This window comes from Hylobates moloch, unplaced genomic scaffold, assembly GCF_009828535.3.
Source record: "Hylobates moloch isolate HMO894 unplaced genomic scaffold, HMol_V3 SCAFFOLD_5, whole genome shotgun sequence".
NCBI lineage: Eukaryota > Metazoa > Chordata > Mammalia > Primates > Hylobatidae > Hylobates > Hylobates moloch.
The window spans coordinates 103,800,198-103,827,216 of NW_026652280.1; the positions used below are offsets into that span (position 1 = coordinate 103,800,198).

At 46.6% G+C, this 27,019-nt stretch overlaps 1 protein-coding gene across 7 annotated transcripts in view; it reads left to right on the plus strand.

Annotated features, from left to right (window-relative positions):
- Nucleotides 1-8,779: 8,779 nt before the first annotated feature.
- Nucleotides 8,780-27,019, plus strand: part of PI4KB (phosphatidylinositol 4-kinase beta) — a 37,385-nt gene continuing 19,145 nt past the window's right edge. For 2 of the 7 annotated variants that reach the window (XM_032154672.2, XM_032154676.2), the window contains exons 1-3: nt 8,780-9,223; nt 10,115-10,316; nt 21,973-22,909. In XM_032154672.2, coding sequence (XP_032010563.1) covers nt 10,309-10,316; nt 21,973-22,909 — 945 coding nt within the window. In that variant the 5' untranslated portion in view covers nt 8,780-9,223; nt 10,115-10,308. Of the gene's footprint in view, nt 9,224-10,114; nt 10,317-11,571; nt 11,743-21,972; nt 22,910-27,019 lie in introns of all 7 variants that reach the window. The other 5 variants (XM_032154667.2, XM_032154673.2, XM_032154675.2 and 2 more) reach the window with 4 other exon arrangements.

The following is a 27,019-nucleotide window of genomic DNA, read 5'->3' on the forward strand; positions in this document are numbered from 1 at the left end:
GCTACGTTATACTCTAATGGTCCCCTGCAGTTTGCTTTTTCTCACTTACCATTGTTTCTAAGATTCATCCATGCTGTTGTAGATATAGCTATGATTCATTCATTTTCATCTGCGTAATATTTTATCAAGTGCATAAACCACAAGTTATTTATCCATTCACCTATCAATGGATATTTGGGATGTTTTCAGTATTTTGCTATTTCAAACTGCTGCTATGAACATTCTTGTACATGTTAGTGCCTTTGTTTTCAGTAAGATTTCTAAAGAGGCTTCTACCATGGTCCTTTGGTTTATATACCCTCTGAGTTGTGAACTGTTCCCTCTTAGTCTCTGGAAGAATTTATATCAGATTGAAACAAACTGTTTCTTGAAAGTTTGGTAAAACTCACCTGTAAAGCTATCTGAGACTGATGTTTCTTTGTGGGAATAATTTTAACTATTGATTCCATTTCTTTAATAATTATAGACTGGGCTTTCTATTCCTTCTTGAGTGAGCTTAGGTAAGGTATTATTCTAGGGTTTTGTGCATTTCATGTATTTTTTCTTAACACAAAGTGCATATATTTCTTCTAGTTTCTTTTTTTTTTTTTTCTTTGAGACGGAGTGTCACTCTGTCTCCCAGGCTGGAGTGCAATGGTGCGATCTCGGCTCACTGCAAGCTCCGCCTCCCAGGTTTTACGCCATTCTCCTGCCTCAGCCTCCCGAGTAGCTGGGACTACAGGCGTGCACCACCTATGCCCAGCTAATTTTTTTTGTATTTTTAGTAGAGATGGGGTTTCACCGTGTCAGCCAGGATGGTCTCGAACTCCTGACCTTGTGATCCGCCCACCTCAGCCTTCCAGAGTGCTGGGATTACAGGCGTGAACCACCACGCCCGGCTCTTTTTTTTTTTTTTTTTGAGACAGAGTCTTGCTCTGCCACCCAGGCTGGAGGGCAGTGGCACAGTCTTGGCTCACTGTAACCTCTGCCTTCCAGGTTCAAGCGATTCTCCTGCCTCAGCCTCCGGCGTAGCTGGGATTACAGGTGCGTGCTACCATGGCCAGCTAATTCTTGTATTTTCAGGAGAGAGGAGGTTTCACCATGTTGGCCAGGCTGCTCTCAAACTCCTGATCTCAAGTGATCTGCCTGCCTTTGCCTCCCAAAGTGCTGGGATTACAGGCATGAGCCACTGCTCCTGGCCTTGTTTCTTTTTTATGTCTGCTCTGTGGATAGGCATATCTTCCTTTTCATTTCTGTTGTTTACTTGTGCCTCCTTTTTTGGTCTTGATCAATTGCACCAGAAATTTATTTTACCTATATATCTTCAGATGCTACTTTGAGCTTTGTTGATCCTCTCCCTTATGTATTTGTTTTCCATTTCATTAATTATGGATCTTATCTATAGCTATCTTTTTTATGCTTTCTTTAGGTTTAATTTTATATTCCTTTACAACATATTCATTTTGACACTTAGCCAATTAATTTTCAGGCTATCTTCTTTACTATTTTAAGTTTTTAATAACCTGTTTCTCTACATTCCACAAGTTTTTCTGTGCTGTATTTTTATTACTTAGTTCTAAAAATATTTAAATTACCTTTATGACTTTTTGACTCATGAACTATTTAGAAACATAAACTTCCAAATATCTGGACATTTAAAATTGTAATTTTTTTTTGAGACACAGTCTCACTGTCGCCTGGGCGAAGTGCAGTGGCGTGATCTTGGCTCACTGCAAGCCCACCTCCCGGGTTCAGGCCATTCTCCCGCCTCAGCCTCTGGAGCAGCTGGGACTACAGGCGCCCGCCACCACACCTGGCTAATTTGTTGTATTTTTTAGTAGAGACAGGGTTTCACCGTGTTAGCCAGGATGGTCTCGATCTCCTGACCTCATGATCCGCCCACATGATCCCAGCCTCCCAAAGTGCTGGGATTACAGGAATGAGCCACCGCGCCTGGCCCAAATTGTATCTTTTTGATATTGATTTTTAGCTTAATCATTTGTGTTCAGAGAATGTAGTGTCTATGATACCAATTCTTTGAAATGTGTTAGGATTGTTATTTTATATTCTGTAACATCTTGGATGTCTAAATCCATTTTGTTGTTTTCTGCTGAGTCCTGTCCATGGTAGCTTGTTTACTTGTATACTTTATATTTTGGGGTTTTTTGTTTTGAGATGGTGTCTTGCTCTGTCACCCATGTTGGAGCACAGTGGTGCAGTCTCAGTCCACTGCAACCTCTGTCTCCTAGGTTCAAGGGATTCTCTTGCCTCAGCCTCCCAAGTAGCTGGGATTACAGGCGCATGTCACCACACCCGGCTAATTTTTGTATTTTTTAGTAGAGACGGGGTTTCACAATATTGGCCAGGCTGGTCTCGAACTTCTGGCCTCAAGCTATCCACCCGCCACGGCCTCCCAAAGTGTTGGGATTACAGGCATGAGCCAGCGTGCCTTGCCTATTTTATATTTTGGGGTTTTGAACTCATATTTTGTTAAATTTAATCTGTGGGAATTCCGAGGACCTAAATTAGGAATACTTCCCTCCAGAGAGGATTTGCATTTGCATAAACCTGGGACTATGTTAGCCCCTTCAAGAGTCCAGGTTTAATTCAGGAGTTGCAGGTTTTTCTTCTCTTCCCTTGGCCTAGGCCCAAGGCTTAGACTATGATCACAGTGCTGACATTGGCATTTGTCCTCAGGGTAAACCTGCTTCTACTACTCCGTGTTGCTCTTCCTTTATATAGGTTTCAACTTTTTTTTTTAACTTGTATTTTTTTTTTTTTTTTGAGATGGAGTCTCGCTCTGTTGCTCAGGCTGGAGTGCAGTGGCGCAATCCCGGCTCACTGCAACCCCCATATCCCAGGTTCACGCCATTCTCCTGCCTCAGCCTCCCGAGTAGCTGGGACTACAGGCGCCCGCCACCACACCCGGCTAATTTTATTTTTAGTAGAGACGGGGGTTTCACCGTGTTAGCCAGGATGGTCTCGATCTCCTGACCTTGTGATCCGCCTGCCTCAGCCTCCCAAAGTGCTGGGATTACAGGCGTGAGTCACCGTGCCTGGCCTGTACTTTTTTTTTTTTTTTTTAGTGATTTCTCTTTCTAATGAACTCAGCAATGTGCTAAAAAGTACGTTTGCTGTAATTTATCTAGGATCTAGTTGTATTTTAATGGGATAGCCCTTTCTCTTATCCATGCTGCCAGAAGTAGGAATCCTTTACTGTGGTTTTGATATTTTCCCTCTTGTTTTTTAAATGTCAGGCATTTGTTAGAAGCTGGTTTACGGCTGGGCGTGGTGGCTCACGCCTGTAATCCCAGCACTTTGGGTGGATCATGAGGTCAGGAGATCGAGACCATCCTGGCTAACATGGTGAAACCCCATCTCTACTAAAAATACAAAAAAAAATTAGCCTGGCGTGGTGGCGGGTGCCTGTAGTCTCAGCTACTCGGGAGGCTGAGGCAGGAGAATAGCGTGAACCCGGGAGGCCGAGCTTGCAGTGAGCCGAGATCGTGCCACTGCACTCCAGCCTGGGCAACAGAGTGAGACTTCATCTCCAAAAAAAAAAAAAAAAGAAGCTGGTTTACTCAGACCCCAACTTTAAACATTCTAGCTGGGGAGACAGACAAATAAATGATCACAGCACAGTGTGAGTTATATAAGTAGTGAGCACAGAGTGCTGTGGGAGCCCAGAGTGAGATCGTGTGTGTCAGGCAAGAATCAGAGATGACCACTGTAGATGTGAGTAGGAGTTAGCTGCACAAGTCAAACTCATAAAGCAAGGACAAAACAACATAAGACATATCATAAAACAAAAAGACCTAAGTCATGATACTTTACCGCATAAGAGCTGTAAATTCAGAGACATCAGTTTGGGCTGAGTATTTTGTGAAAGCTTCATGGAAAAGGCAGGTTTGAGTTAGGCCTTTAAGATAAGTAAGAGCTTGGATAGGCGAAAAAGAGGAGGACATTATAGGAAAAACGAGTGTGGGGATGTGGCATGGCAGTACAACCCAAAGAGACCTGTCAGGCGGACGTGATGTGTATGAACAATAGTGAGAAATAAACTAGAAGAAGGCTGGGTGTGGTGGTTCATCCCTGTAATCCCAGTACTTTGGGAGGCCAAGGCAAGAGAATCACTTGAACCCAGGAGTTAAAGCAACATAGTGAGACCCTGTCTCTACAAAAAACCTTTTTTAAATTAGTCAGGCATTGTGGTACGTGCCTATAGTCCCAGGTACTCAGGAGTCTGAGGTGGGAGGGTCATTTGTGCCTGGGAGTTCAAGACTGCAGTGAGGCCGGGCATTGTGGTTCACGCCTCTAATTCCAGCACTTTGGGAGGCCAAGGCAGGCAGATCACTTGAGGTCAGGAGTTCGAGGGCAGCCTGACCAACATGGTGAAACCTAAAAATATAAAAATTAGCTGTGTGTGGTGCCAGGCACCTGTAATCCCAGCTACTTAGGAGGCTAAGGCAGGAGAATAGCTTGAACCCTGGAGGCGGAGGCTGCATTGGGCCCAGATGGCGCCACGGCACTCCAGCCTGGGCGACAGAGCGAGACTCCGTCTCGAGAAAAAAAAGAAAGAAAAATGCCGGGCACGGTGGCTCACGCCTGTAATCCCAGCACTTTGGGAGGCCAAGGCAGGCGGATCACCTGAGGTCAGGAGTTCAAGACCAGCCTGGCCAACATGGTGAAACACCGTCTCTACTAAAAACACAAAAAAATTTAGCCTGGCTTGGTGGGGGGCACCTGTAATCACAGCTACTCGGGGGGCTGAGGCAGGAGAATCACTTGAATGGGGGAGGCGGAGGTTGCAGTAAGCTGAGATTGCACCATGCACTCCAGCCTGGGCGAAAAGACTGCAGTGAGCCCAGATGGTGCCACTACACTACAGCCTAGATGACACAGCAAGACCCTGTCTCAATAATTAATTAAAGTAAAATAAACTAAGAATAAACAACTATTATCGTTATCTGTTGGTTGAATAAATGAATGAATGAAAGACATGAAGTTTGCATTAAAGGATGGAGGAACTGGAGTTAAAGGAATGAGCCAGGCAGCTGTTGCCATTATCCATGTGGAAGGAGATGAAGGACTGGACCAGGATGCAGACAGATGAGAGGTAACAGGCATATGGTAAAATAAACCACTGGTGATAGAATAGATAAGACTCATCCAAATAAATATTGTCCTCACCATGACTGAGATTGAGGATGAATCTATTCACTTTAGAATACCATAGCACTGAATGATTTTGAGATTTTAATGAGTGTTACAGGGTTTTATTTTATTTTATTTTATTTATTTATTTTTTGAGATGGAGTCTCGCTCTGTCACCCAGGCTGCAGTGCATACTACCACGTCTGGCTAATTTTTGTGATTTTGGTAGAGACATAGTGGCTCACACCTATAATCCCAGCGTTTTGGGAGGCCAAGGTGGGCAGATCACCTGAGGTCGGGAGTTCGAGACCAGCCTGGGCAACATGGTAAAACCCCGTCTCTACTAAAAATACAAAAATTAGCTGGACATGGTGGCGTGCACCTGTAATCCCAGCTACTTGGGAGGCTGAAGCACGCACGACAATCACTTGAACTCAGGAGGCAGAGTTTGCAGTGAGCTGAGATCACACCACTGCACTCTAGCCTGGGCAAAAAAGCAAGACCCTGTCTCAAGAAAAACAAAAACAAAAAAAACAGAAGGTAATTTAAAAAAAAAAACCTCCAGAAAACAGCAGAAAGACAGTCATAAAGGGATGCAAAGAAATTTATACATATGGGCCGGGCACAGTGGCTCACGCCTGTAATCCCAGCACTTTAGGAGGCTGAGGCGGGCAGATCACAAGTTCAAGAGATCAAGATCATCCTGGCCAACATGGTGAAACCCTGTCTCTATTAAAAATACAAAAATTAGCTGGGCATGGTGATGCATGCCTGTAATCCCAGCTACTCGGGAGGCTGAGGCAGAAGAATCGCTTGAACCCAGGAGGCAGAGGGTCCCTTGAGCCAAGATTGCGCCATTGCACTCCAGCTTGGGCGACAGAGCGAGACTCTGTCTCAAAAAAAAAAAAAAGAAAGAAAGAAAGAAAGAAATTTATACATATAAACCCTTAGAGCTATAAATAGGAAACTTAAAATCTTTTACTTATGTTTGTGTGTGTGTGTATTTTTAGTGGGGTGGTCTATATCTGACTAGCTATAAACAGTGCCTGCTTCAAATTTGAACAGAGATGTTCCTGAAATTTTTTCTGTCATTGGAAAATAAGAAAACTTCCTACTATAAAAAAGGTTGTCATGTGTCTTTCTACAATGTTTCAAAAGGCTAGTCTTGTGGCTGTTTGGAACGTTATCTCTTGAGGGGATACATGACATTTTAAACTCTGGGCTAAAGGAGGGTCATCGTCTCATGATATTTGCGGAACAGCTGATTGGAAGCTGGCCAAGAGCTGGTGGGCCTAACATGTGGACTGGTGATTCCTCCCAATCCAGACCAGTGGTGAGAAATTTTTTTTTTTTTTTGAGCTGGAGTCTCGCTCTGTTGCCCAGGCTGGAATGCAATGGCGCAATCTCGGCTCACCGCAACCTCTGCCTCTCAGGTTCAAGTGATTCCCTGCCTCACCCTCCCTAGTAGCTGGGATTATAGGCACCCGCCACCATGCCCAGCTAATTTTTGTATTTTTAGTAGAGACAGGGTTTCACCAAGTCGTTCAGGCTGGTCTCAAACTCCTGACCTCGACTGATCCACCCACCTCAGCCTCCCAAAGTGCTGGGATTACAGGTGTGAGCCACCACGCCAGGCCGATATATATATTTTTAAGACAGAGTCTCACTCCGTTGTCCAGGCTGGAGTGCAGTGGCATGATCTTGGCTCACTGCAGCCTCTGTCTCCCAGGCTCAAGTGATCCTCCTACCTCAGCCTCCTAAGTAGCTGGGAATACAGGTGCATGCCATCATGCCAGCTAGGATAATTTTTGTATTTTTGTAGAGACGTGGTTTCACCATGTTGCCCAGGCTGGTCTCAAACCCCTGAGCTCAAGCAATCTGCCCACCTCAGCCTCCCAAAGTGCTGGGATTACAGGTGTGAGCCACTGTGCCCAGCTGACAAATTTAAACTATCTTTGGCACTCTTGTCCCCATTCTTTGTTCATCTTTCATAGTGTACTCCCGCTTTAACCTAGCTTGTCTGCTTGCCCTCTCCTCATGATATAAGCAAATTCCCATTTCTATTCTTCAACATACAATTTTTTTGCTTTCAGAATGCTCGCTGGTCTTTTATTTTGCTGGGTTATATCCAATATCTATTCTAAGACCTGACTCACAATATTTCTAAGAAGCCTTCCATTCATTCATTCACCATATACTGGCGTGTGTGTATGTGTGTGTGTATATATGTGTGTGTGTCCATACACATATAGGCCTTCCAAATTAACTTAAACTCTACTATGTCCCTTCAGCAATTAGGTTAGCTACCCCATTTGTTCTACTGTTGTACATACTGCATGTTTTACACAGGCATTTTCAAGCTATTACACTTTATTCTGCCTTCCAATTAAACATTGTAGCAATGACTCTTTCATCATCTATCCTGTATGATTGTCCCAATAATTAATAATAAAGTACTATAGTAGCAACTTGTACTCTCTTGATCCTAACAAAACCCTGTAATGAGCTAATATTACTTCATCCATATGTCTTCTTTGTAGACATAGAAACTGAGGTTCAAAGAGGTTACATTAGTTATTCCAAATCAAATGGTTTGTAAGTGGCAGGGAAGATGGCATTCAAGACCCGGACTCAAATAACTAGCCTCAATGTATTAAGTAAGGCCCTAATGAGGGGCATTGTATATTAAGTAAAGCCCTAGGAAAGGCATTGAGATGGAGGTTCTGAGGACCAAGAGGGCTCTAAATCAACAATCTTAACCGGAAAATACACAAAAAACTGGCTGGGCGAGGTGGCTCAGGCCTATAACCCCAGCGCTTTGGTACCTGAGGCCGGCAGATTGCTTGAGGCTAACAGTTCGAGACCAGCTTGGGCAACATAGCAAGACCCTGTCTTTACAAAACAAACAAACTAAAAATACACAAAAGCAACACCAGAGGCCATTTGCATGGCATGTTTTTGTTTATTTGCTTAGCCTAATATGGTTTCGTTTTGTTTGGAAGAAGGGATTGTGCCCTCCAAGCCTTTGTCGTTTCACTCACCTCTCCCAACCTGGCCCTGTCCAGCCCCTCCCTGGAGGGCTGGGCATATGGATGCTGGAGGTCACAGGCTGCCCAGGCAGGTGGTGACCTCGGAGGCAGAACCACGGCCTCGAGTCGGGCCTCTAACGGGGAAAGATTGACGCGGTTGGACCGCGCCATTCCCGAAACGTTAAAGAGCTTAATCTCCGCATCGTCCTCAAAGATAAGTAGGAAAAGCGCAGTGAGGAAGAACGTCTTCCCCGTCCGCCGTCTTCCTGCGCCCCCTTCTAGGAACCCAGCGTCCATCCCACAGCCTGATTTACTAAGGGAGTCTTGTAGCATACGGGAGGGGGAAAAGTCATTGGTTGCAATTACGGTAATTTGGTTAGTTACTCAAACGGTCATTTACATATAACTTGCATGTTAATATACTTCTGGAAGTATGCATATGTCCATACTTCTTTAACAGGGCACCCACGCCCGCCTGCTCACCCTACTCATGCAGCAAATTTTACTTCTCTCTCGGCTTCTGTCGCTTAGGTCCGCTTCTTAAAGATTGGCCCCTCCTCCCACCCGTAAGCTCCTCCCTTCGCCCTCTCTCCCTCGAGAGCTTCCAAACATCTTTTCCCCGCCCCCTTTTCTATTTCTGAACAGGCATGTTCCGGGCAGCTCACTCGACTCCTTAGATTACTATGGAATCGGTAGGGTCCTGACCGTTGGGGAAGCAGGAAAGCGTATCCTGGGAAGAAAGGCTTGGCTTGGACTCCGGAGACGAATACTACATCGAGACCTGCTGGGGAATTTTATTTTATTTTATTTTATTTTGGTCTTGGTTGTACTGAGGGAGGAAGAGGAGATTGTGTGGCCCGGTCGAACTTGTGGCAGCCTGAAGGCCCCCTCAGGCGGCGCCGCGGGCAGCCCCGCAGCCGGGGCCTGGTGTAGCCGCCGCGGCCGCTGTCAGGGAAGCGCAGGCGGCCAATGGAACCCGGGAGCGGTCGCTGCTGCTGAGGCGGCAGTGTCGGCAGTCCCACCGCGACTGCCCGCACCCCCTCCGTGGGGGTCCCCCAGAGGTAAGCTACTCCTCCTCCATGAGTCACCTTTGCCCTGTTGGGGGGATGGTCCCTCTCCCACCCTGTCCCGCACAGTCTTCCCCACCTGAGTTCGACTACGAAACTGCCCTCCTGGTGTCAGCTGCACTCCGGGTTCCTTCTCCACCCTTTCCTCTCAGGCCTGGGGTCCTCCTCCGCTTTTTGGCTTCCTCTTCTATTAGCTCCTCCTCTGCCTCGGGGATTCCCCCCTCCCTCACTCATCCCTGTTGCCTATGTCTCGAATTATTCTTTTTTTCAAGTCATGAACCCTTTCCACATCAGTCGACTCCCATAATGCCCATCCTTGTCCTTCCTTGTCGTCTCTGCCCCTGCCCCAAACCTCTTCCATGGACTCCACCTTTATCTCTTTTCCTAGTTTGCCCTTTTCCTCCGATGTCCCTGTGCAACTCCAGCACTGGGTTCCCATTTCCCTGAGCTAAAGATTGTATCCCTGTCTTCCTGTGCTGCTTCTGATTCCATTACCTCACCGTCACCCACCCACCCAGCCAGCTCCTGGCTTCCAAGAATTGCCTGTTCCCTTCTCCTTAGGGGATCTCGGGCCCTTGTCATCAATCCGAAAGTACCATTTACATTCTTACTTTGAATCTAGTCCTCACCCTTCTCTGGGATGCATTATGATCCCTATAACTTTCTTTAGCTTCTCTTTCTCCCTCCTCAATCCCCCAACCTTCTGGAGGTTTCTGTCTGTAGGGGAGAGATTTGACAGTGCCCTTCCCATTCAGGATTTCCAACTTTGACACCTCCCTCGAGTTTCAAGGATTTCCCTGATCCTTGTGACATTTGGTCTGTTTTTCCCGTGGGCTTCATGTGTTCTCTGTCACACTCTTTATCTCCACATACCACTTATTTCAGGATCAACTAAACCTTGAACTAAGAAGAAAAATGTGTTGTGAGCAGGGGGAGCCTCAGCTGCCTCAGGCCGTTCAGGACAGAAGGGTGTTTCTGAAGGCCAGAGCAAGTTTTGAAGAAGTCCCTATCAGATTACAGTTGGTTGACTACTCCGGAGCAGCCACTAAGAGGGATGAACAGGCCTGCGTGGAAATTGAATGAGATTGTGAGAAATCTTGTTTCAGATTATTTAATTTTAGGCTTTTGTTAAAGGAATCACAGAATAGAGTGCCTTCCCACCCCTGTCCAGATCCATGAGGAATCAGTTTATTCTTGTGGTTTACTAGAATAGTTTTGGTTGGTTCCATAAGAACTCAGGCCTGGAGTGGGGTAAGGGTGTAAGTGGAAAAAGGAACATGAGACAATGGAAAGAGCTGTACATTCAGAATCAGGACTCCTGGGTTCAGCATGTGACTTCCTCACTTGACCTCTAGAGCGATCCTTTTGGAAAATGGCCCACTCTCTATAGGCATCAGTGCAGTAATAAGTTGGTAGCAGGATGTGGGTTGGGGGAAAAAATCAGATTTGGTTTATTTGTTCACAAAACATTTTGGGTTCCTCAGGCAAAAGGTATTTATTAGTAGTGGTTTAGTCATCCTGAGAATTTTCCTTCACCTTGGTCTTTCTGTCAGATGTTTCTAGTCCACAACCAGGGGTGTAAGTCATTTTGAAAGACAAGCTCCAGGCCTGCTTCTTTCATCTGCTTTGCTTTTTCCCCCAGTGCATTAAGTGGCTGATTTTCTGTGCTGTTCCTCACGTACTTGATCCATAACTCCAGATTCTATAGGTGGAAAGTATGTTTGTGGGAAAGCACTTTGAGGAAGCTGGCTGGAAAAGAGAAGTTGGAGTGAACTGAGACTTAGGCAACTAGTTGCTGCCATGTCTCTCTCAGCCTGTGATAGTGAAAGGGCACATGAGATTCCATTCATTTTCTGATTCTAGGCCTGTTTGGGAGTAGTTATGTCATCTTATCCCACTTCTTTCTCTTCCTTGTCGTTAAGTCATGGTGCAGTCTCCTCATAATTCCCCTTATTAGAAGCTTTCCTATAAGGCGCGGTGGCTCACACCTGTAATCCCAGCATTTTGGGAGGCCAAGGCAGGCAGATCACCCGAGGTCAGGAGTTCGAGACCAGTCCGGCCAACATGGTGAAACCCTGTCTCTACTAAAAATAAAAAAAATTAGCCGGGCATGGTGGCGGGCTTCTGTAATCCCAGCTGCTCCGGAGGCTGAAGCAGGAGAGTTACTTGAACCCAGGAGGTGAAGGTTGCAGTGAGCCAAGATCACGCCACTGCACTCCAGCCTGGGTGACTGAGTGAAACTCCGTCTCAGGAAAAAAAAAAAAAAAAGAAGCAGCTTTCCTCCTTGGAAGTATCCCCAACCAGAAATCATATTTCCTCTCGTTTCCCTGCTTTCTTCTTAGAGTTGGGTCCACACTCCATGAGAATGCTGAACACCATCCAAAGCAGCAAATTGAGATTCCTTGATTTGGGGAAGAGGTTTGGGAGGAACCCTTCAATAATTGGCATGGGACAAGAGGGGACCCAGTCCAAGTGTATTTGGGACTTGCAGTAGGGAGGAACAATTCAGAGAGGTGAGTGCACAGGCTGCTTTCTTTGCCATCTGTCTGTTTCAGTAGCGGCTCCCATAGCTGGCTTGGGCTGTCTGGCTGGAATCTGCTTATACCAGCTCCATGGCTCTGCATAGAGTTCTCAGCCTGAATCAATATTGACTTAACTACCATGAGACCACTGCCCTCCCTACCCTCGTGCTAGTAGCTTGAGAATGCCCTCTCCCCTAATGCCCGCACTCTCTGGGCCCTTGTGTCAGCATTTACCTGGATCCTGGTAGGGCTGGAGCTGGCTTGACTGCCTGGCCCTGAGTTTCTATAAGGAAAAAGGAGTACTCAATCTCTACCTTTACCATTGAGGTCAAAGGGGAGAGATGAGTTGAGACATCCTTAAAGAAAGGTTTGAGTTAGATGTTAAGACATGAGGAGGAACTCCTCAACAGCAGAACAGGCAGCCAAAGATGATAATGGAGTCTCTTTTGAGGAGCAACCTCTCTTTAAAAATTATTTTTGGGCCGGGCACCATGGCTCATGCCCGTAATCCCAGCACTTCAGGAGGCCGAGGTGGGCGGATCACTTGAGGTCAGGAGTTGGAGACCAGCCTGGCATGTTCGAGACAACATGGTGAAACCCCATCTCTACTAAAAATACAAAAATTAGCCAGGTGTGGTGGCGTGTGCCTGTAATTCCAGCTACTCGGGAGGCTGAGGCAGAGAATCACTCGAACCTGAGAGGCAGAAGTTGCAGTGAGCTGAGATGGCCGCCACTGCACTCCAGCCTGGGTGACAGAGCGAGACTCCATCTGAAAAAAAAAAATTTTTTTTGAAGGGATGCATGCATTTGGTAACAAATCCAATGGTACTCAAGGAGTTTATGAAGAAAAACAGCAGTCCTGTTTCCATTCATCCCTACTCCTGTTCTCAGAGTTAACCTCTTTAATTATCTCAGTGTTCTGAAGGTTATCACCATAGCTTTAGATAAAATGCTAGTTCCTCTATTTCTTTGGTTTTTTGTTTGTTTTTGTTGTTGTTTTTGTTTGTTTGTTTGTGTGAGATGGAGTCTTGTTCTGTCTCCCAGGCTAGAGTGCAGTGGCACGATCTTGGCTCACTGCAACCTCTGCCTCCGGGTTCAAGCAGTTCTCCTGCCTCAGCCTCCCAAGTAGCTGGGATTACAGGCACCCACCACCACGCCTGGCTAATTTTTTGTATTTTTTAGTAGAGACGGGGTTTCACCATGTTGGCCAGGCTGGTCACAAAGTGCTGACCTCAGGTGATCCACCTGCCTCAGCCTCCCAGAGTGCTGGGATTACAGGCATGAGCCACTGCACCTGGCCATTTGTTCCTCTGTTTCTTTACTTATTGTTACACACAAGGATTTAGCTTTAGAGGATATACCTCTCATTTATGTAATTATGTCATTTTTATTTCTTCTACTGGACACCTGTATAACTTTAAATAATATTTAATATATTTGAACCTTTCTTTTCCATTAACTTTTGACAGTCTCTCTTAATTCACCTTGTAGAATGAATGTCAGATATTGGTTTCCTTACCCGTTTTTCCATCTCTTGTGGATCCATCTCAAAGGATTATGAGATGTATAAAAAAAGGATAGAGGAGGCCGGGCGCGGTGGCTCACGCTTGTAATCCCAGCACTTTGGGAGGCCGAGGCGGGCGGATCACGAGGTCAGGAGATCGAGACCACGGTGAAACCCCGTCTCTACTAAAAATACAAAAAAATTAGCTGGGCGTGGTGGCGGGCGCCTGTAGTCCCAGCTACTCAGAGAGGCTGAGGCAGGAGAATGGCGTGAACCTGGGAGGCGGAGCTTGCAGTGAGCCGAGATCGCGCCACTGCACTCCAGCCTGGGTGACAGAGCGAGACTCCGTCTCAAAAAAAAAAAAAAAAAAAAGGATAGAGGAGACTAGTTGTGGTGGCTCATGCCTTGTAATCTCAGCACTTTGGGAGGCCTAGGCGGGAGGATAGCTTGAGGCCAGGAAGAAGCTTTCCTCCTTGGAAGCATCCCCAACCAGAAATCATATAGTGAGCCATGATTCCACCACTGCACTCCAACCTGGGCAACAGAGTAAGAGCCTGTCTCTTAAAAAAGAAAAAGGAAAAAAATAAAAAAGCAAGGGGTGGGGAAATAAAGGATCCTTTAAAAGGAAGAAAACTGAGCCTGCCTGCCTGCTTGGAAGCAGGGCACTAGATCAGATGATCTCTTGAAGCCATTCTATGAAAATATAAGAACATAAAAATATCAGAATTGGCACAAACCAATCCATATTTATCTAGTCCATGGAAAAAGATTTGAAAAAGAGAATGGTGATTAACTGGGTGAGGGGATTGATTTGGGGCTCTTTACCATTCTGTCCTAGCAGAGACCGATCCAGTAAGTCCTTTAATGGAGGCCAGTAGAAGGTTGTTTGCCTGGAATCTTTTGAGGTGATAAGAAATGGGGAGCTAGGTTAAGCGATAGCATCTCCTCCCCACAGAGTCCTCTGCAGACATGTATTTTTAACTGCTCAGTCACACAGAACATATGTGTATATCTTCTGTGTCTTCTCCAGCTGCTGCTCTGCATGACCTGTAACAATTCCTTGTCACTCAGACCAGAATTCCCTACTTTGCCCAGTTGGGAGCTGTGGAACTCAGTCAGTTGTCAACTTTTCCTACGGGCCAGCTGTTAGGCTGTGGAACAGGGGAGGCCTCTTCCATTTCCCTTCCAGTCTGACTGGAAGGAGAATTTAGGTTCCCAATGTGAAGTGTAGAGCCTCAGTTGTCTGAACCCCCTTGAAGGCCATAGGAGTCATTTAATATTAAAAATTTAGATTGTCTTCTGTTACTTTTTTCTTATTCCTCTGACTTAGAAGGGGAAGGCTGTTGAATACAGGACTTTTTCCTTCACTTTTTCTTTTGCTTTCTAGTCCTTTCACTTTCTTTAGAACAGTTACCCTCAAAGGCATTTTTTTTTTTTTTTTTTTTTTTTTTTTAAGACAGAGTCTCACTCTGTCGCCCAGGCCGGAGTGTAGTGGCGTGATCTGGGCTCACTGCAAGCTCCGCCACCCAGGTTCATGCCATTCTCCTGCCTCAGCCTCCCGAGTAGCTGGGACTACAGGTGCCCACCACCACGCCCGGCTAATTTTTTGTATTTTTAGTAGAGATGGGGTTTCACCGTGTTAGCCAGGATGGTCTCCATCTCCTGACCTGATGATCTGCCCTCCTCAGCCTCCCAAAGTGCTGGGATTACAGGCGTGAGCCACCACGGCCTGCCCACAAAGGCATATTTTTTTGCCTTTCAAAAATAAATGAATCAAGCTGGGCACGGTGGCTCACACCTGTAATCCCAGCACTTTGGGAGGCCGATTGCTTGAGGCAAGGAGTTCAGGACCAGCCTGAGCAACAGAGCAAGACCCTGTGTCTATAAAACAATTGTTTTAATTTAAAAAATTAAAGAAAATGAATGAACTGATGTTGAGAACCATATCTGGATTTAGGTTTTGGAGAATCCCTTTCCTATTTTTTTTTTTTTTTTTTTTGAGATGGAGTCTCGCTCTGTTGCCAGGGTGGAGAGCGCACAGTGGCACGATCGGACTCCCTGCAATCTCTGCCTCCCGGGTTCCAGCGATTCTCCTGCCTCAGCCTCCTGAGTAGCTGGGACTACAGGCATGCGCCACCACGCCCAGCTAAGTTTTGTATTTTTAGTAGATATGGGGTTTTACTGTGTTGGCCAGGATGGTTTTAATCTCTTGACTTTGTGATCCACCCGCCTCGGCCTTCCAAAGTGCTGGATTACCCGCCCCCAGCCTATTTATTATTATTATTATTTTATTATTATTATTATTTGAGACGGAGTTTCGCTCTTGATGCCCAGGCTGGAGTGTAATGGCACGATCTCGGCTCACCACAGCCTTCGCCTCCTGGGTTCAAGGGATCCTCCTGTCTCAGCCTCCCGAGTAGCTGGGATTACAGGCATGCACCACCAAGCCCAGCTAATTTTTTATTTTTAGTAGAGATGGGGTTTCTCCATGTTGGTCAGGCTGGTCTCAAACTCCTGACCTCATGTGATCCGCCCGCCTTGGCCTCCCAAAGTGCTGGGATTACAGGCATGAGTCACCGCGATGGCCATCTTTTATTATTTAAATTTTTAATTTTTAAATTATATTTTAAATTATTTAAAGCAGGCTGGGTGTGGTAGCTCATGCCTATAATCCTAGCACTTTGGAGACTGAGACGGGAAGATCACTTTGAGCCCAGGAGTTTGAGACTAGCCTGGCCAACATGGCGAGACCTCATCTCTACCAAAAAAATACAAAAATTAGCTGGGTGTGGTGGTGCATGCCTGTAGTCCCAGCTACTCGGGAGGCTGAGGTGGAAGGATCACTTGAGCCCAGGAAGTCAAGGCTGCAGTGAGCTATGATCTCACCACTGCACTGCACCCTGGGCAACAGAGCCAGACCCTGTCTCAAAAAAAAAAAAAAAAAAAAAAATAGGCCAGGAACAGTGGCTCACACCTGTAATCCCAACACTTTGGGAGGCCGAGGCGGGCACTTTGGGAGTCTGAGGCCAGGAGTTCAAGACCAGCCTGGCCAACATGGCGAAACCCCATCTCTACTAAAAATACAGAAATTAGCTGGGCATGGTGGTGCATGCCCGTAATCCCAGCTGCTCAAGCTGAGGCAAGAGAATTGCTTGAGCCTGGGAGGTGGAGGTTGCAGTGAGCTGAGATCACGCCACTGCACTCCAGCCTGGGCAACAGAGTGAAACCCTGTCTCAAAAAAAAATTAAAATAAAAATAAGGCCAGGCACGGTGGCTCACATCTGTAATCTTAGCACTTTGGGAGGCCAAGGCAGGCGGATCACCTGAGGTCAGGAGTTTGAGACCAGCTTGGCCAACATGGTGAAACCCTCTCTCTACAAAAAATACAAAAATCAGCCGGGCATGGTGGCAGGTGCCTGTAATCCCAGCTACTTGGGAGGCTGAGGCAGGAGAATCCCTTGAACCTGGGAGGCAGAGGTTGCGGTGAGCCGACATTGCACCACTGCACTCCACTCCAGCCAGGGCAACAGAGGGAGACTCTGTCTCAAAAAAATAAATAAAATAAAAATAATAGTAATAATAAATAGCTAAAGCAATTTAACCCTATTCCCTACAACACCTTCTCCATATGACTTGCTTCAGATGCAGGCAGTGCCTGGGTTCCTGAGAGGCCAGGGAAGAGACCAGCTCCAGTTTGGTGGTTTTTAGTGGCAGAGCTGCTTATATAGGAGAGGAATCTGTTTTTCTTGCACCTCTCAACATTGTCTAGCTCCCTGAGGAGTAAAAGCTGCCGGGAGGGAGAGTGTTCAGTAGCAAAATCCTCTGAATACTGTGATGTGATTCTTAGCTGAGCCCTGGGAGTTTTTCTTTTGCCTGTGAGATAAAAGAGGTGATAGTATCCTTATTTGCCTTCCTGGTGCCAGTAATAATCCCAATCGTAGTTAATTGGGTCAGGCATTTGCTAAATTTTCTAGTGAGGTCTGAGACACTATTATGTGGGAGAATGTCTGAACTGTATTTCCCTTGAAAGTTTTGAAAAGTGGACTTCTAGGAGCTTTCAGTGACTTAAAAGTCTGTGGAATAGAGGGAGAGGAAAGGATGTACCAAACATAGAGACTGAGAAAAAGAAGTTGATTGTTTAAGTTGATTGAGGCTATCACATGAGTTTCTAAGCAGACCTAAAAGGTAGTGGTCCCAGTAGAATCGGTGACCCTCTGATGAGAATGCCCTACGAAGGTGTGGCAGGGAATGATTAAAGCTTCCTTATTATTCCTGTGCCACTCACAGTTGCGAGTAGAGACAGATCCACATAGGCAGCCATGCTGGTTCTACTGCTCAGAGGGCACTACCTAATTTTGAGAGAGAGCATAGTGAAAGAGTTGCCACCTTCTTACCAATACCAAGCTCAGTCTGCATCAGGGATATTAAATTCAGGAATGAACTTGCTTGGCAGAGTTGGCAGAAAGAAACAGAAGTAGCCTTTTTTGATGATCTCTGAGAACAGAAGAGTTCCCCATCCGTCTTTCTGCAAAACTTCAGTGGTGACTGCTGGGAGGCAGGGAGCTGGACTATATGATATTGGGCAGTTAAAAGTAACCGGCCGGGTGCGGTGGCTCACGCCTGTAATCCCAGCACTTTGGGAGGCCAAGGAGGGCGGATCACGAGGTCAGGAGATCGAGACCATCCTGGCTAACACGGTGAAACCCCGTCTCTACTAAAAATAGAAAAAATTAGCTGGGCGTGCTGGTGGGCGCCTGTAGTCCCAGCTACATGGGAGGCTAAGGCAGGAGAATGGCATGAGCCCGAGAGTCAGAGCTTGCAGTGAGCCGAGATCACACCACTGCACTCCAGCCTGGGCGACAGAGCGAGACTCCGTCTCAAAAAAAAAAAAAAAAAAAAGTAACCTTGGGCCAGGCGCGGCGGCTCACACCTGTAATCCCAGCACTTTGGGAGGCCGAGGTGGGCAGATCACGAGGTCAGGAGTTTGAGACCATCCTGGCTAACATGGTGAAACCCCGCCTCTACTAAAAATACAAAAAATTAGCCAGGCGTGGTGGCGGGCATCTGTAGTCCCAGCTACTTATGAGGCTGAGGCAGGAGAATGGCATGAACCCAGGAAGCGGAGCTTGCAGTGAGCCGAGATTGTGCCACTGCACTCCAGCCTGGGCGACAGAGCGAGACTCCATCTCAAAAAGAAAAAAAAAGTAACCTTAACATTTCAGAGGTACAAGAACAGACACTGGAAAGGTGGTGGTGGAAAACAGCCTCCCAGAGGGACTAAAGAATCTCTAGGCCTCCTTATTCCACCTACCCAAAGTATATGCATCCAGGGTCACCAGGGTTGAAGGTGATGTCACTAATATTTGGAAATTACCTGTATTCCAGCTCTACAAAATCTTTCCTCTTGTTCATGCTCTTGAGTGTGTCTTAGACTCTCTCTATTAGCATTTTTGTGAAGAGGCCTCTGAGTCTGAGTCCTTTGTTAGCTATAGTCAGATTCTGGAGCCAGGTTGATCTGATGAAATTTCCCCAGTTCTGCACTGATTCCAGATTTGGTGAGGCTCTGAAGGATTGCTCTTGGAGAGCAGTGGCTTTGGTCAGCAGTGTTCTTTCACTGAACTTCCTTCCAACAGTCCCTCCAGAGGAGGTGTTCTTTGTTTTGTGACTCCTGTTCCTCCCTGTTCTTTGGAAGGCCTAGATCTGTGAGTCCTAATCTGATTTCTTTTTGCCTTTTCAGTTGTCCCTCCAGTTGTTAGAATGTGTGTATGACAGTGGGGGGAGTGGTATTGGGGCAGAGAAGGCTGTCATAAGTATTTCTGGAAGATTCTCAAACAATTGGAACTCTTTGCTTCCCTTATAAAACAATATAAGTTGTATGTTACACACACACTGGTTAGTAACCTTTTAGGTGATGAGGATTCAACTAGCATTTCTTTTTTTTTTTTTTTGAGACAGAGTCTCGCTGGTCTTGAATTCCTGACCTCAAAGTGATCCACCCGCCTCGGCCACCCAGTGCGCTGGCATTACAGGCATGAGTCACTGTGCCCGGCCTCAACTAGCATATATTGAGTACTACTATGTATCAAAGACTGTGCTAGATTCTTTCATACACATGATGATATCACATAGCAACAATGAGAAGGAAGTGTTTTTTCCCAATTTGCAGTTGAGGATAAACGGCTTGCATAAGTTGCACATTTCTGAAAGGCTGAATGAGGATTTTGAACCCCAGCCTATTTGCCTTCAAGTCCAGAGCTCTTTCCATTATACGTCAGCAGCCACGGCACTGGAGAAAGAGGGTGTGATGTCATGACGTCAGACAACCAGAGAAATGGCACAGCTTCGGCAGGGTTGATGATAGTTGTTTTAGAGCTGCCTTCTTCTAAGTGAAGCCTGGCATGGTATTTGCTGGCCTTTATTTTCTGGGAGCTTTGAGTTTAAAAGAGAAGGTAAAAAATACCTGTAACTAGAAAAATATATCAAGACTTTAATTTTATTTATTTATTTATTTATTTATTTATTTATTTGAGACAGAGTTTCGCTCTGTTGCCCGGGCTGGAGTGCAGCGGTGCGATCTTGGCTCACCACAACCTCTGCCTCCCGGGTTCAAAAGATTCTCCTGCCTCAGCCTCCCAAGTAGCTAGGATTACAGGCATGCACCACCACGCCCAGCTAATTTTGTATTTTTAGTGGAGACGAGGTTTCTCCATGTTGGTCAGGCTGGTCTCAAACTCCTGACCTCAGGTAATCCACCTGCCTCAGCCTCCCAAAGTGCTGGGATTATAGGCATGAGCCATCGCACCCGGCCTTTTTTTTTTTTTTTTTGAGACAGAGTCTCACTCTGTCTCCAGGCTGGAGTGCAATGGCATAATCTCGGCTCACTGCAACCTCCACCTCCCAGGTTCAAGCAATTCTCTGGCCTCAGCCTCCTGAGTAGCTGGGAATACAGGCGCCTGCCACCACGCCTGGCTAATTTTTGTATTTTTAGTAGAGACGGGGTTTCACCATGTTGGCCAGGATGGTCTCGATCTCTTGACCTCGTGATCTGCCCTCCTCGGCCTCCCAAAGTGCTGGGATTACAGGCGTGAACCACTGCGCCCAGCCAAGACTTTAATATTAAGTAAAGATGGCTGGGCATGGTGGTTCACACCTGTAATCCTAGTGCTTTGGGAGGCTGAGGCAGGAGAATTGCTTGAGGCCAGGCATTCAAAGCTAGCCTGGGCAACACAGCAAGACCCTATCTGTACAAAAAAAATTTTTTTTAATTAACTGAGTATGATGGCACACACCTATAGTCCTAGCTACTCGGGAGGCTGAGGCAGGAGGATGCCTTGAGCCTAGGAGTTCAAGGTTACAGTGAGCTATGATCATGCCACTGCACTCCAGCCTGGGCGACAGAGCAAGACTTGTCTCTAAAAAATAAAAATAAAGGTGAGATGCACAGGACCTGTGTGTAGAATGTTATATGAGTAAGGAAATATAGTCTAAAGAGGAAAATAAAAAGGTTATAGCAGGCATTTAAAGGGAGACAGGAAGAGCAAGTGGATAGAAAAGTATTTGAAGAGTTAGGGAACAGGGGAGTAACACCTGAATTGCTTCTCAGTCTACCTGAAGAATCTGTAAATCACCAGGCATGGTGGCTCATGCCTGTAATTCCAACACTTTAGGAGGCTGAGGAGGAAGGATTGCTTGAGCTCAGTTCAAGACCAGCCTGGGCAACATGGTGAGACCTTGTCTCTACAGAAAAATTTAAAAAATTAACCAGGCATGGTGGCACATGCGTGTAGTCCCAGATACTTGGGAAGCTGAGGTGGGAGGATTGCTTGAGCCCAGAAAATCAAGGCTACAGTGAGTTCTGATCGTGCCACTGCACTCCAGCCTGGGCAACAGAGCAAAACCCTGTCTCAAAAATAATAAGATTAAAAATTTAAAAATAAGCCAGGCATGGGACCTGTGGTCCCAGCTACTTGGGAGGCTGAGGTGGGAGGCTTGCTTGAGCCCAGGAGGTCAAGGTTGCAATGGGCCCAGATTGTGCAACTGCACTCCAGCCTGGGTAACAGAGCAAGACCTTGTCTCAAAAAAAAAGAATTTGTAAATCTAGGCCAGGCGCGGTGGCTCACGCCTGTAATCCCAGCACTTTGGGAGGCCGAGGCGGGTGGATCACGAGGTCAGGAGATCGAGACCATCCTGGCTAACATGGTGAAACCGTGTCTCTACTAAAAATACAAAACAAAATTAGCCAGACATTGTGGTGGGCGCCCATAGTCCTAGCTACTTGGGAGGCTGAGGCAGGAGAATGGTGTGAACCCGGGAGGCGGAACTTACAGTGAGCTGAGATTGCGCCACTGCACTCCAGCCTGGGTGACAGAGCGAGACTCCGTCTCAACTACAACAACAACAACAACAAAAAAAAAAGAATTTGTAAATCTATATAAATACAACATATACAAAACAACATTTCACATATATAAGCTAAGAACAGAGGCTAAGCTGAGTAACTACAGGAGGAATGATGAGTAATGTAATCAGAAGTGGAGGTAGTCAGGAAAGCTTCCTAGGAAATGTCTTCTTATCTGATTTTGAAGGAGTCCAGGAAGACAAAAAGAGGAGGTGCCTGGGAAGGTGTCATAGCAAAGGGAAGATCTGAGGATGGCACCACTAACCAGTGTGTGTATGTGTCTCCCTTTCTGTTCTTTTCTCCCTCCCTCTTCCTGTAGCTTGGAAGCTCGAAGTCTGGCTGTGGCCATGGGAGATACAGTAGTGGAGCCTGCCCCTCTGAAGCCAACTTCTGAGCCCACTTCTGGCCCACCAGGGAATAATGGGGGGTCCCTGCTAAGTGTCATCACGGAGGGGGTCGGGGAACTATCAGTGATTGACCCTGAGGTGGCCCAGAAGGCCTGCCAGGAGGTGTTGGAGAAAGTCAAGCTTTTGCATGGAGGCGTGGCAGTCTCTGGCAGAGGCACCCCACTGGAGTTGGTCAATGGGGATGGTGTGGACAGTGAGATCCGTTGCCTAGATGATCCACCTGCCCAGATCAGGGAGGAGGAGGATGAGATGGGGGCCGCTGTGACCTCAGGCACAGCCAAAGGAGCAAGAAGACGGCGGCAGAACAACTCAGCTAAACAGTCTTGGCTGCTGAGGCTGTTTGAGTCAAAACTGTTTGACATCTCCATGGCCATTTCATACCTGTATAACTCCAAGGAGCCTGGAGTACAAGCCTACATCGGCAACCGTCTCTTCTGCTTTCGCAATGAGGACGTGGACTTCTATCTGCCCCAGTTGCTTAACATGTACATCCACATGGATGAGGACGTGGGTGATGCCATTAAGCCCTACATAGTCCACCGTTGCCGCCAGAGCATTAACTTTTCCCTCCAGTGTGCCCTGTTGCTTGGGGCCTATTCTTCAGACATGCACATTTCCACTCAGCGACACTCCCGTGGGACCAAGCTACGGAAGCTGATCCTCTCAGATGAGCTAAAGCCAGCTCACAGGAAGAGAGAGCTGCCCTCCTTGAGCCCGGCCCCTGACACAGGGCTGTCTCCCTCCAAAAGGACTCACCAGCGCTCTAAGTCAGATGCCACTGCCAGCATAAGTCTCAGCAGCAACCTGAAACGAACAGCCAGCAACCCTAAAGTGGAGAATGAGGATGAGGTAAAATTCTGGGGAGGGCCAGAGTCAAAAGGTGGTAGAGGGCTGCATGGAGACAGGATGCCTCCTATATACACACAGGGTTACGCTGTTCATAATGTCCTCCCTCTGTTTCATTTCACTGATAAAAGCATGGAATGTTAGAATGGAAAGACCTTAGAATTCATGTATTTTGCCTGCCTTAGTTTACAAAGGAAGAACTCAGACCCAGAGAGATAAAGTGAGTTGCCTCAGGTCATATAGGTCATGGCAAGGCTGATGCTCCTGACTGTGTCCCAAATCATTTTTGTTAAACTGCACTGGCCAGGCGCGGTGGCTCACGCTTGTAATCCCAGCACTTTGGGAGGCTGAGGCAGGGAGATCACGAGGTCAGGAGTTTGAGACCAGCCTGGCCAACATGGCAAAATCCCATCTCTACTAAAAATACAAAAATTAGCCAGGCGTGGTGGCAGGCACCTGTTATCCCAGCTACTTGGGAGGCTGAGACAGGAGAATCACTTGAACCCAAGAGGCAGAGGTTGCAGTGACCAGAGATCGCGCCACTGCACTCCAGCTTGGGCGACAGAGTGAGACTCCGTCTCAAAATAAATAAATAAATAAATAAACTGCCATTCCATTAACATCTACTACGTTCATGAGAAATGTGGCAGAAGTCCTCCACACCCTGACCTGAGACTTGAGATAGCTACCAGAGCCTCTCAGAGCAGCATCTGTGGAAAAGGAAAAGGTACTATTGTCTTTGTGTGTGCTGAGGTAGAGGAGATGTTAGAACATTAGCTTCATTCTCCTGGCCACTCCTCCTCATAATCTAATCCCTTTTCACTACCCCCTGAAGATCCTACCTTTTGTTGACATAAGTGTAAGATTCATTCTCTTATAACTGAGGCATCTGAAGAATGCCTTCGTTGCCTGCCTTTCCTTATGGGGAAGAGTGCCTTGCTGATATCTTTCCCATACCATTTGGGAGAAGCACAAAGGGAAGAGAAAGCACTCTTAGTATAGAGTAAATATAGTGCCTAGTCAAGGACCTGGAGGCTGGGAAGAAGAGGAAGCTACAGCAGCAGTTGGAGGTATAACTTAGGATATAGAGCAGGGAAGAGATGGCCACATGAATAGGTTATACCCACTCTTCACATCTGGACAGATAGCAGGGAAAGCTGCCCAGTGGACTACCAAGTGTCAGTGACCTGGTGTCCCAGCCGGACAATGGTGCTCCAGTCCTCCCCTCTGACTCACCATTGGCCAGGCTCCCATCCGAAGCCAGCCCAGCCTAGAAAAGAAGGGAGAAAAAAAGTAGGAATTTGCACTTTTTGAAAAATGCGGATAGCTATGGTCCTGGCATCTGCCTCTGTGGGGCATATAACCCACCCACGTTTTTGATACAATGGGACTTCTTTCAAATAGAGGGAAGTCAGAGTGACTACAGAAAAGGAAGAGGGAGGGAGACTATAGAGCCTGCTCTCTGGAAATTTGGAATTTTGTTAGGATAGTTTAATAATGGTAAAGCTAAAAGTGCTAACATTTATTCAGCACTTATGTGCCAGGCATCTTGCCAAGTACTTTACATTTAATCCTCACAACCATGCTAAGAGACAGGTATTATTTTACCAGCGAGGAAACCGAGGCTTAGAAAGGTTAGATATTTTGCCCAAGGTCCCTCAACTAGTGAATGTCAGACCAGGACTCAAATCTCCAGCTGGTGCTCATAATCATTCAGCTGAACTGCCTTGGTTATTTCTCAATATCTCCTTCCCGAGGTTCCCAGCTGTCAGAAGCCATGTGGGGAAGAACGGCCCAGGCAATGGCCATCTAAGCTTCCATATCCATGCACAGGCAAAGCCAAAACTGTTGTCAGAACTAGAATGAACCGTTTTCATATCTGGTTGAGCTTGGCAGCAGAGCCCTGGGTCATGAAGAGAAGTTGCTGCAGAACAAGAAGAGTCATCCAGATTCTAGTGGAACATGAAGGGTTGGATAGCTGTCTCATCTTGGAGTCAAACCTGTAGCAGAGGGTGACCAGCTAGAAGTGAATTCCTTGGTGCCTCTTGTCAGGCTCGGCTTTTCTCTGTATCTATTTTGTAGTGCTCATCTTAGGACCAGAAAAGCTGAGGCCTCAGGGCTTTTCTTACTCTGCTGATCCTTGGTCCCTCTTTCCTTGCATCTAACTGCCACTCCAGGATAAGATTATGGATGGCACTGAGAGGCAGGTATTAGGTGAATACTTACATCATTTAGGGTGGGTTCTGTAGGTGCCATTCTTTCCAACCTGACTCCTTATCTTGGGTCACTAGATCCAGGAAAGGAAGGAGATACTATGTTCCCAGGCACTCCTGCATTATCTGATACTGACAGAATGAAATACCTGAATTCACTGTGGCTCCACAGAAAATGGGAGAGCAAGAAAGAAACAGAAACATAAATATCACTAGGTTTCTAAGCATCAGAGTCTTCAGCACAGGGGTCCCTCCCAACCCTTTTCCTTCCTTCCTTCCTTCCGTCCGTCCTTCCTTCCTTCCGCCCACCCGTCTATCTGTCCGTCCGCCCTTTTTCTTGCAACAGGGTCTTGCTCTGTTGCCCAGGCTGGCGTTCAATGGCACAGTCATAGCTCACTGTAGCCTTTAACTCCTGGGCTCAAGCAATCCTCCCATCTTAGCCTCCCAAGTACCTGGAGCTACAGCTATGTACCACCCACACCTGGCTAATTTTTAAAAAATTTTTTTGTAAAGATGAGGTCGTGCTCTGTTGCCGAAGCTAGTCTCAAACTCCTGGCTTCAAGTCATCTTCTCGCCTCAGCCTCCCAAGTCACTGGGATTACAGGCATGAGTGACTAGACCCAGCCCCTTTGGCATTTTGAGGATGCGTCTGTCAAGGCTTTTGTCCCCTAAATACCAAAGGAATTGGTTTTCCTTTTACTCATCCTTCTTCTCTTTCATGTAACATTCATTCACTCAACATGTAGTTATTGACCTTGTAAATGTGCAAAGCCATGTGCTAGAGGCTGTGGAGGATAGGGGATAAAATGTTATCCTTCCCTCTAGGAACGTGTAAAGTAATAATGAAAACCCCAGTATCTAGGGAACTGTTTAGTTTGTGACTCTCTTGAAAAAGTTGTTTTCTGCCATAAGCAGGAAGTATACAGCTTACTAAAATGAGGCACATAATTATCTAAGACCTAAGCAGAGATACTGTAGGAGAATCTCTAGGTAGACCCTAACACTCTGCTCCCAATCTCTTGCTTTTCTTTTAGGTTCGGAGTTTAATACTATGCTCCTACCACCAGTAGAGGGGCTCCCAAGGATGAGTTCAGGCCTCAAAGAAGAGGCTCAGGGGCAGCATGTACAGTTCTCTTCCTGCCCATGGTCTCCCTGCAGAGTTGTTCTTTGTTCACCTCTCACAGTGTTCTCTTTCTTACTATGAGGAATCCTTTACACTCTCTCCCACAGTCAGAAGGCTTTGCACTGATTTTTCACATTTTCCACTACTGCTCCTCAAAGCCTGCCCCTTCAAAGCCATGTTATCAGCCTAGTCGGGGAACTCTGCTCAGGCATTTGTCCTCCCATTTGTAACCAAATGGCAAATATTTTGGTATAGAATGGGGGAGCTAAGAGGAGAGAGTGATTTAGGTATCACACCCTCCCCCACCCCACATAATGACACTGTTAGTAGATTAGCTTTGTCTTTTCAGGACTGCAACCTTTGTACAGAGAAATCTGCCGCATGTCACACTGGAAGCCCCAGTAGGCCTTCTAGCTTGATACAGTGTGATGTCAGCTTCTTGCTTCATCTTTACTCCCTGGAGCTGACTCAGTATGAGTGACTCAAGCCCAGGGAGTAGGAGGAGAGGAGCAGGTCATGATATACCTCTCTTCCCCTAGGGCTGTTAATGAGTCAGACAGGACCTGTCTGTGACAGAATCAGCTGGAGCGTTGCTCAGGGAGCCAATATCCTGCCTGCTGTTCCTTCTCCAACCAGCTCATAGGTAGAAATAGAACCACTAAGTCATAATAGACTCTGACATCCTCACTGCCTTAATTCTCCCACCACCTTCTACCCAAAATGGAAGAGTTGTTGCCTTAGGGGCATGTTTCCAAATGTGGCTTTTCTCTCAAAGTG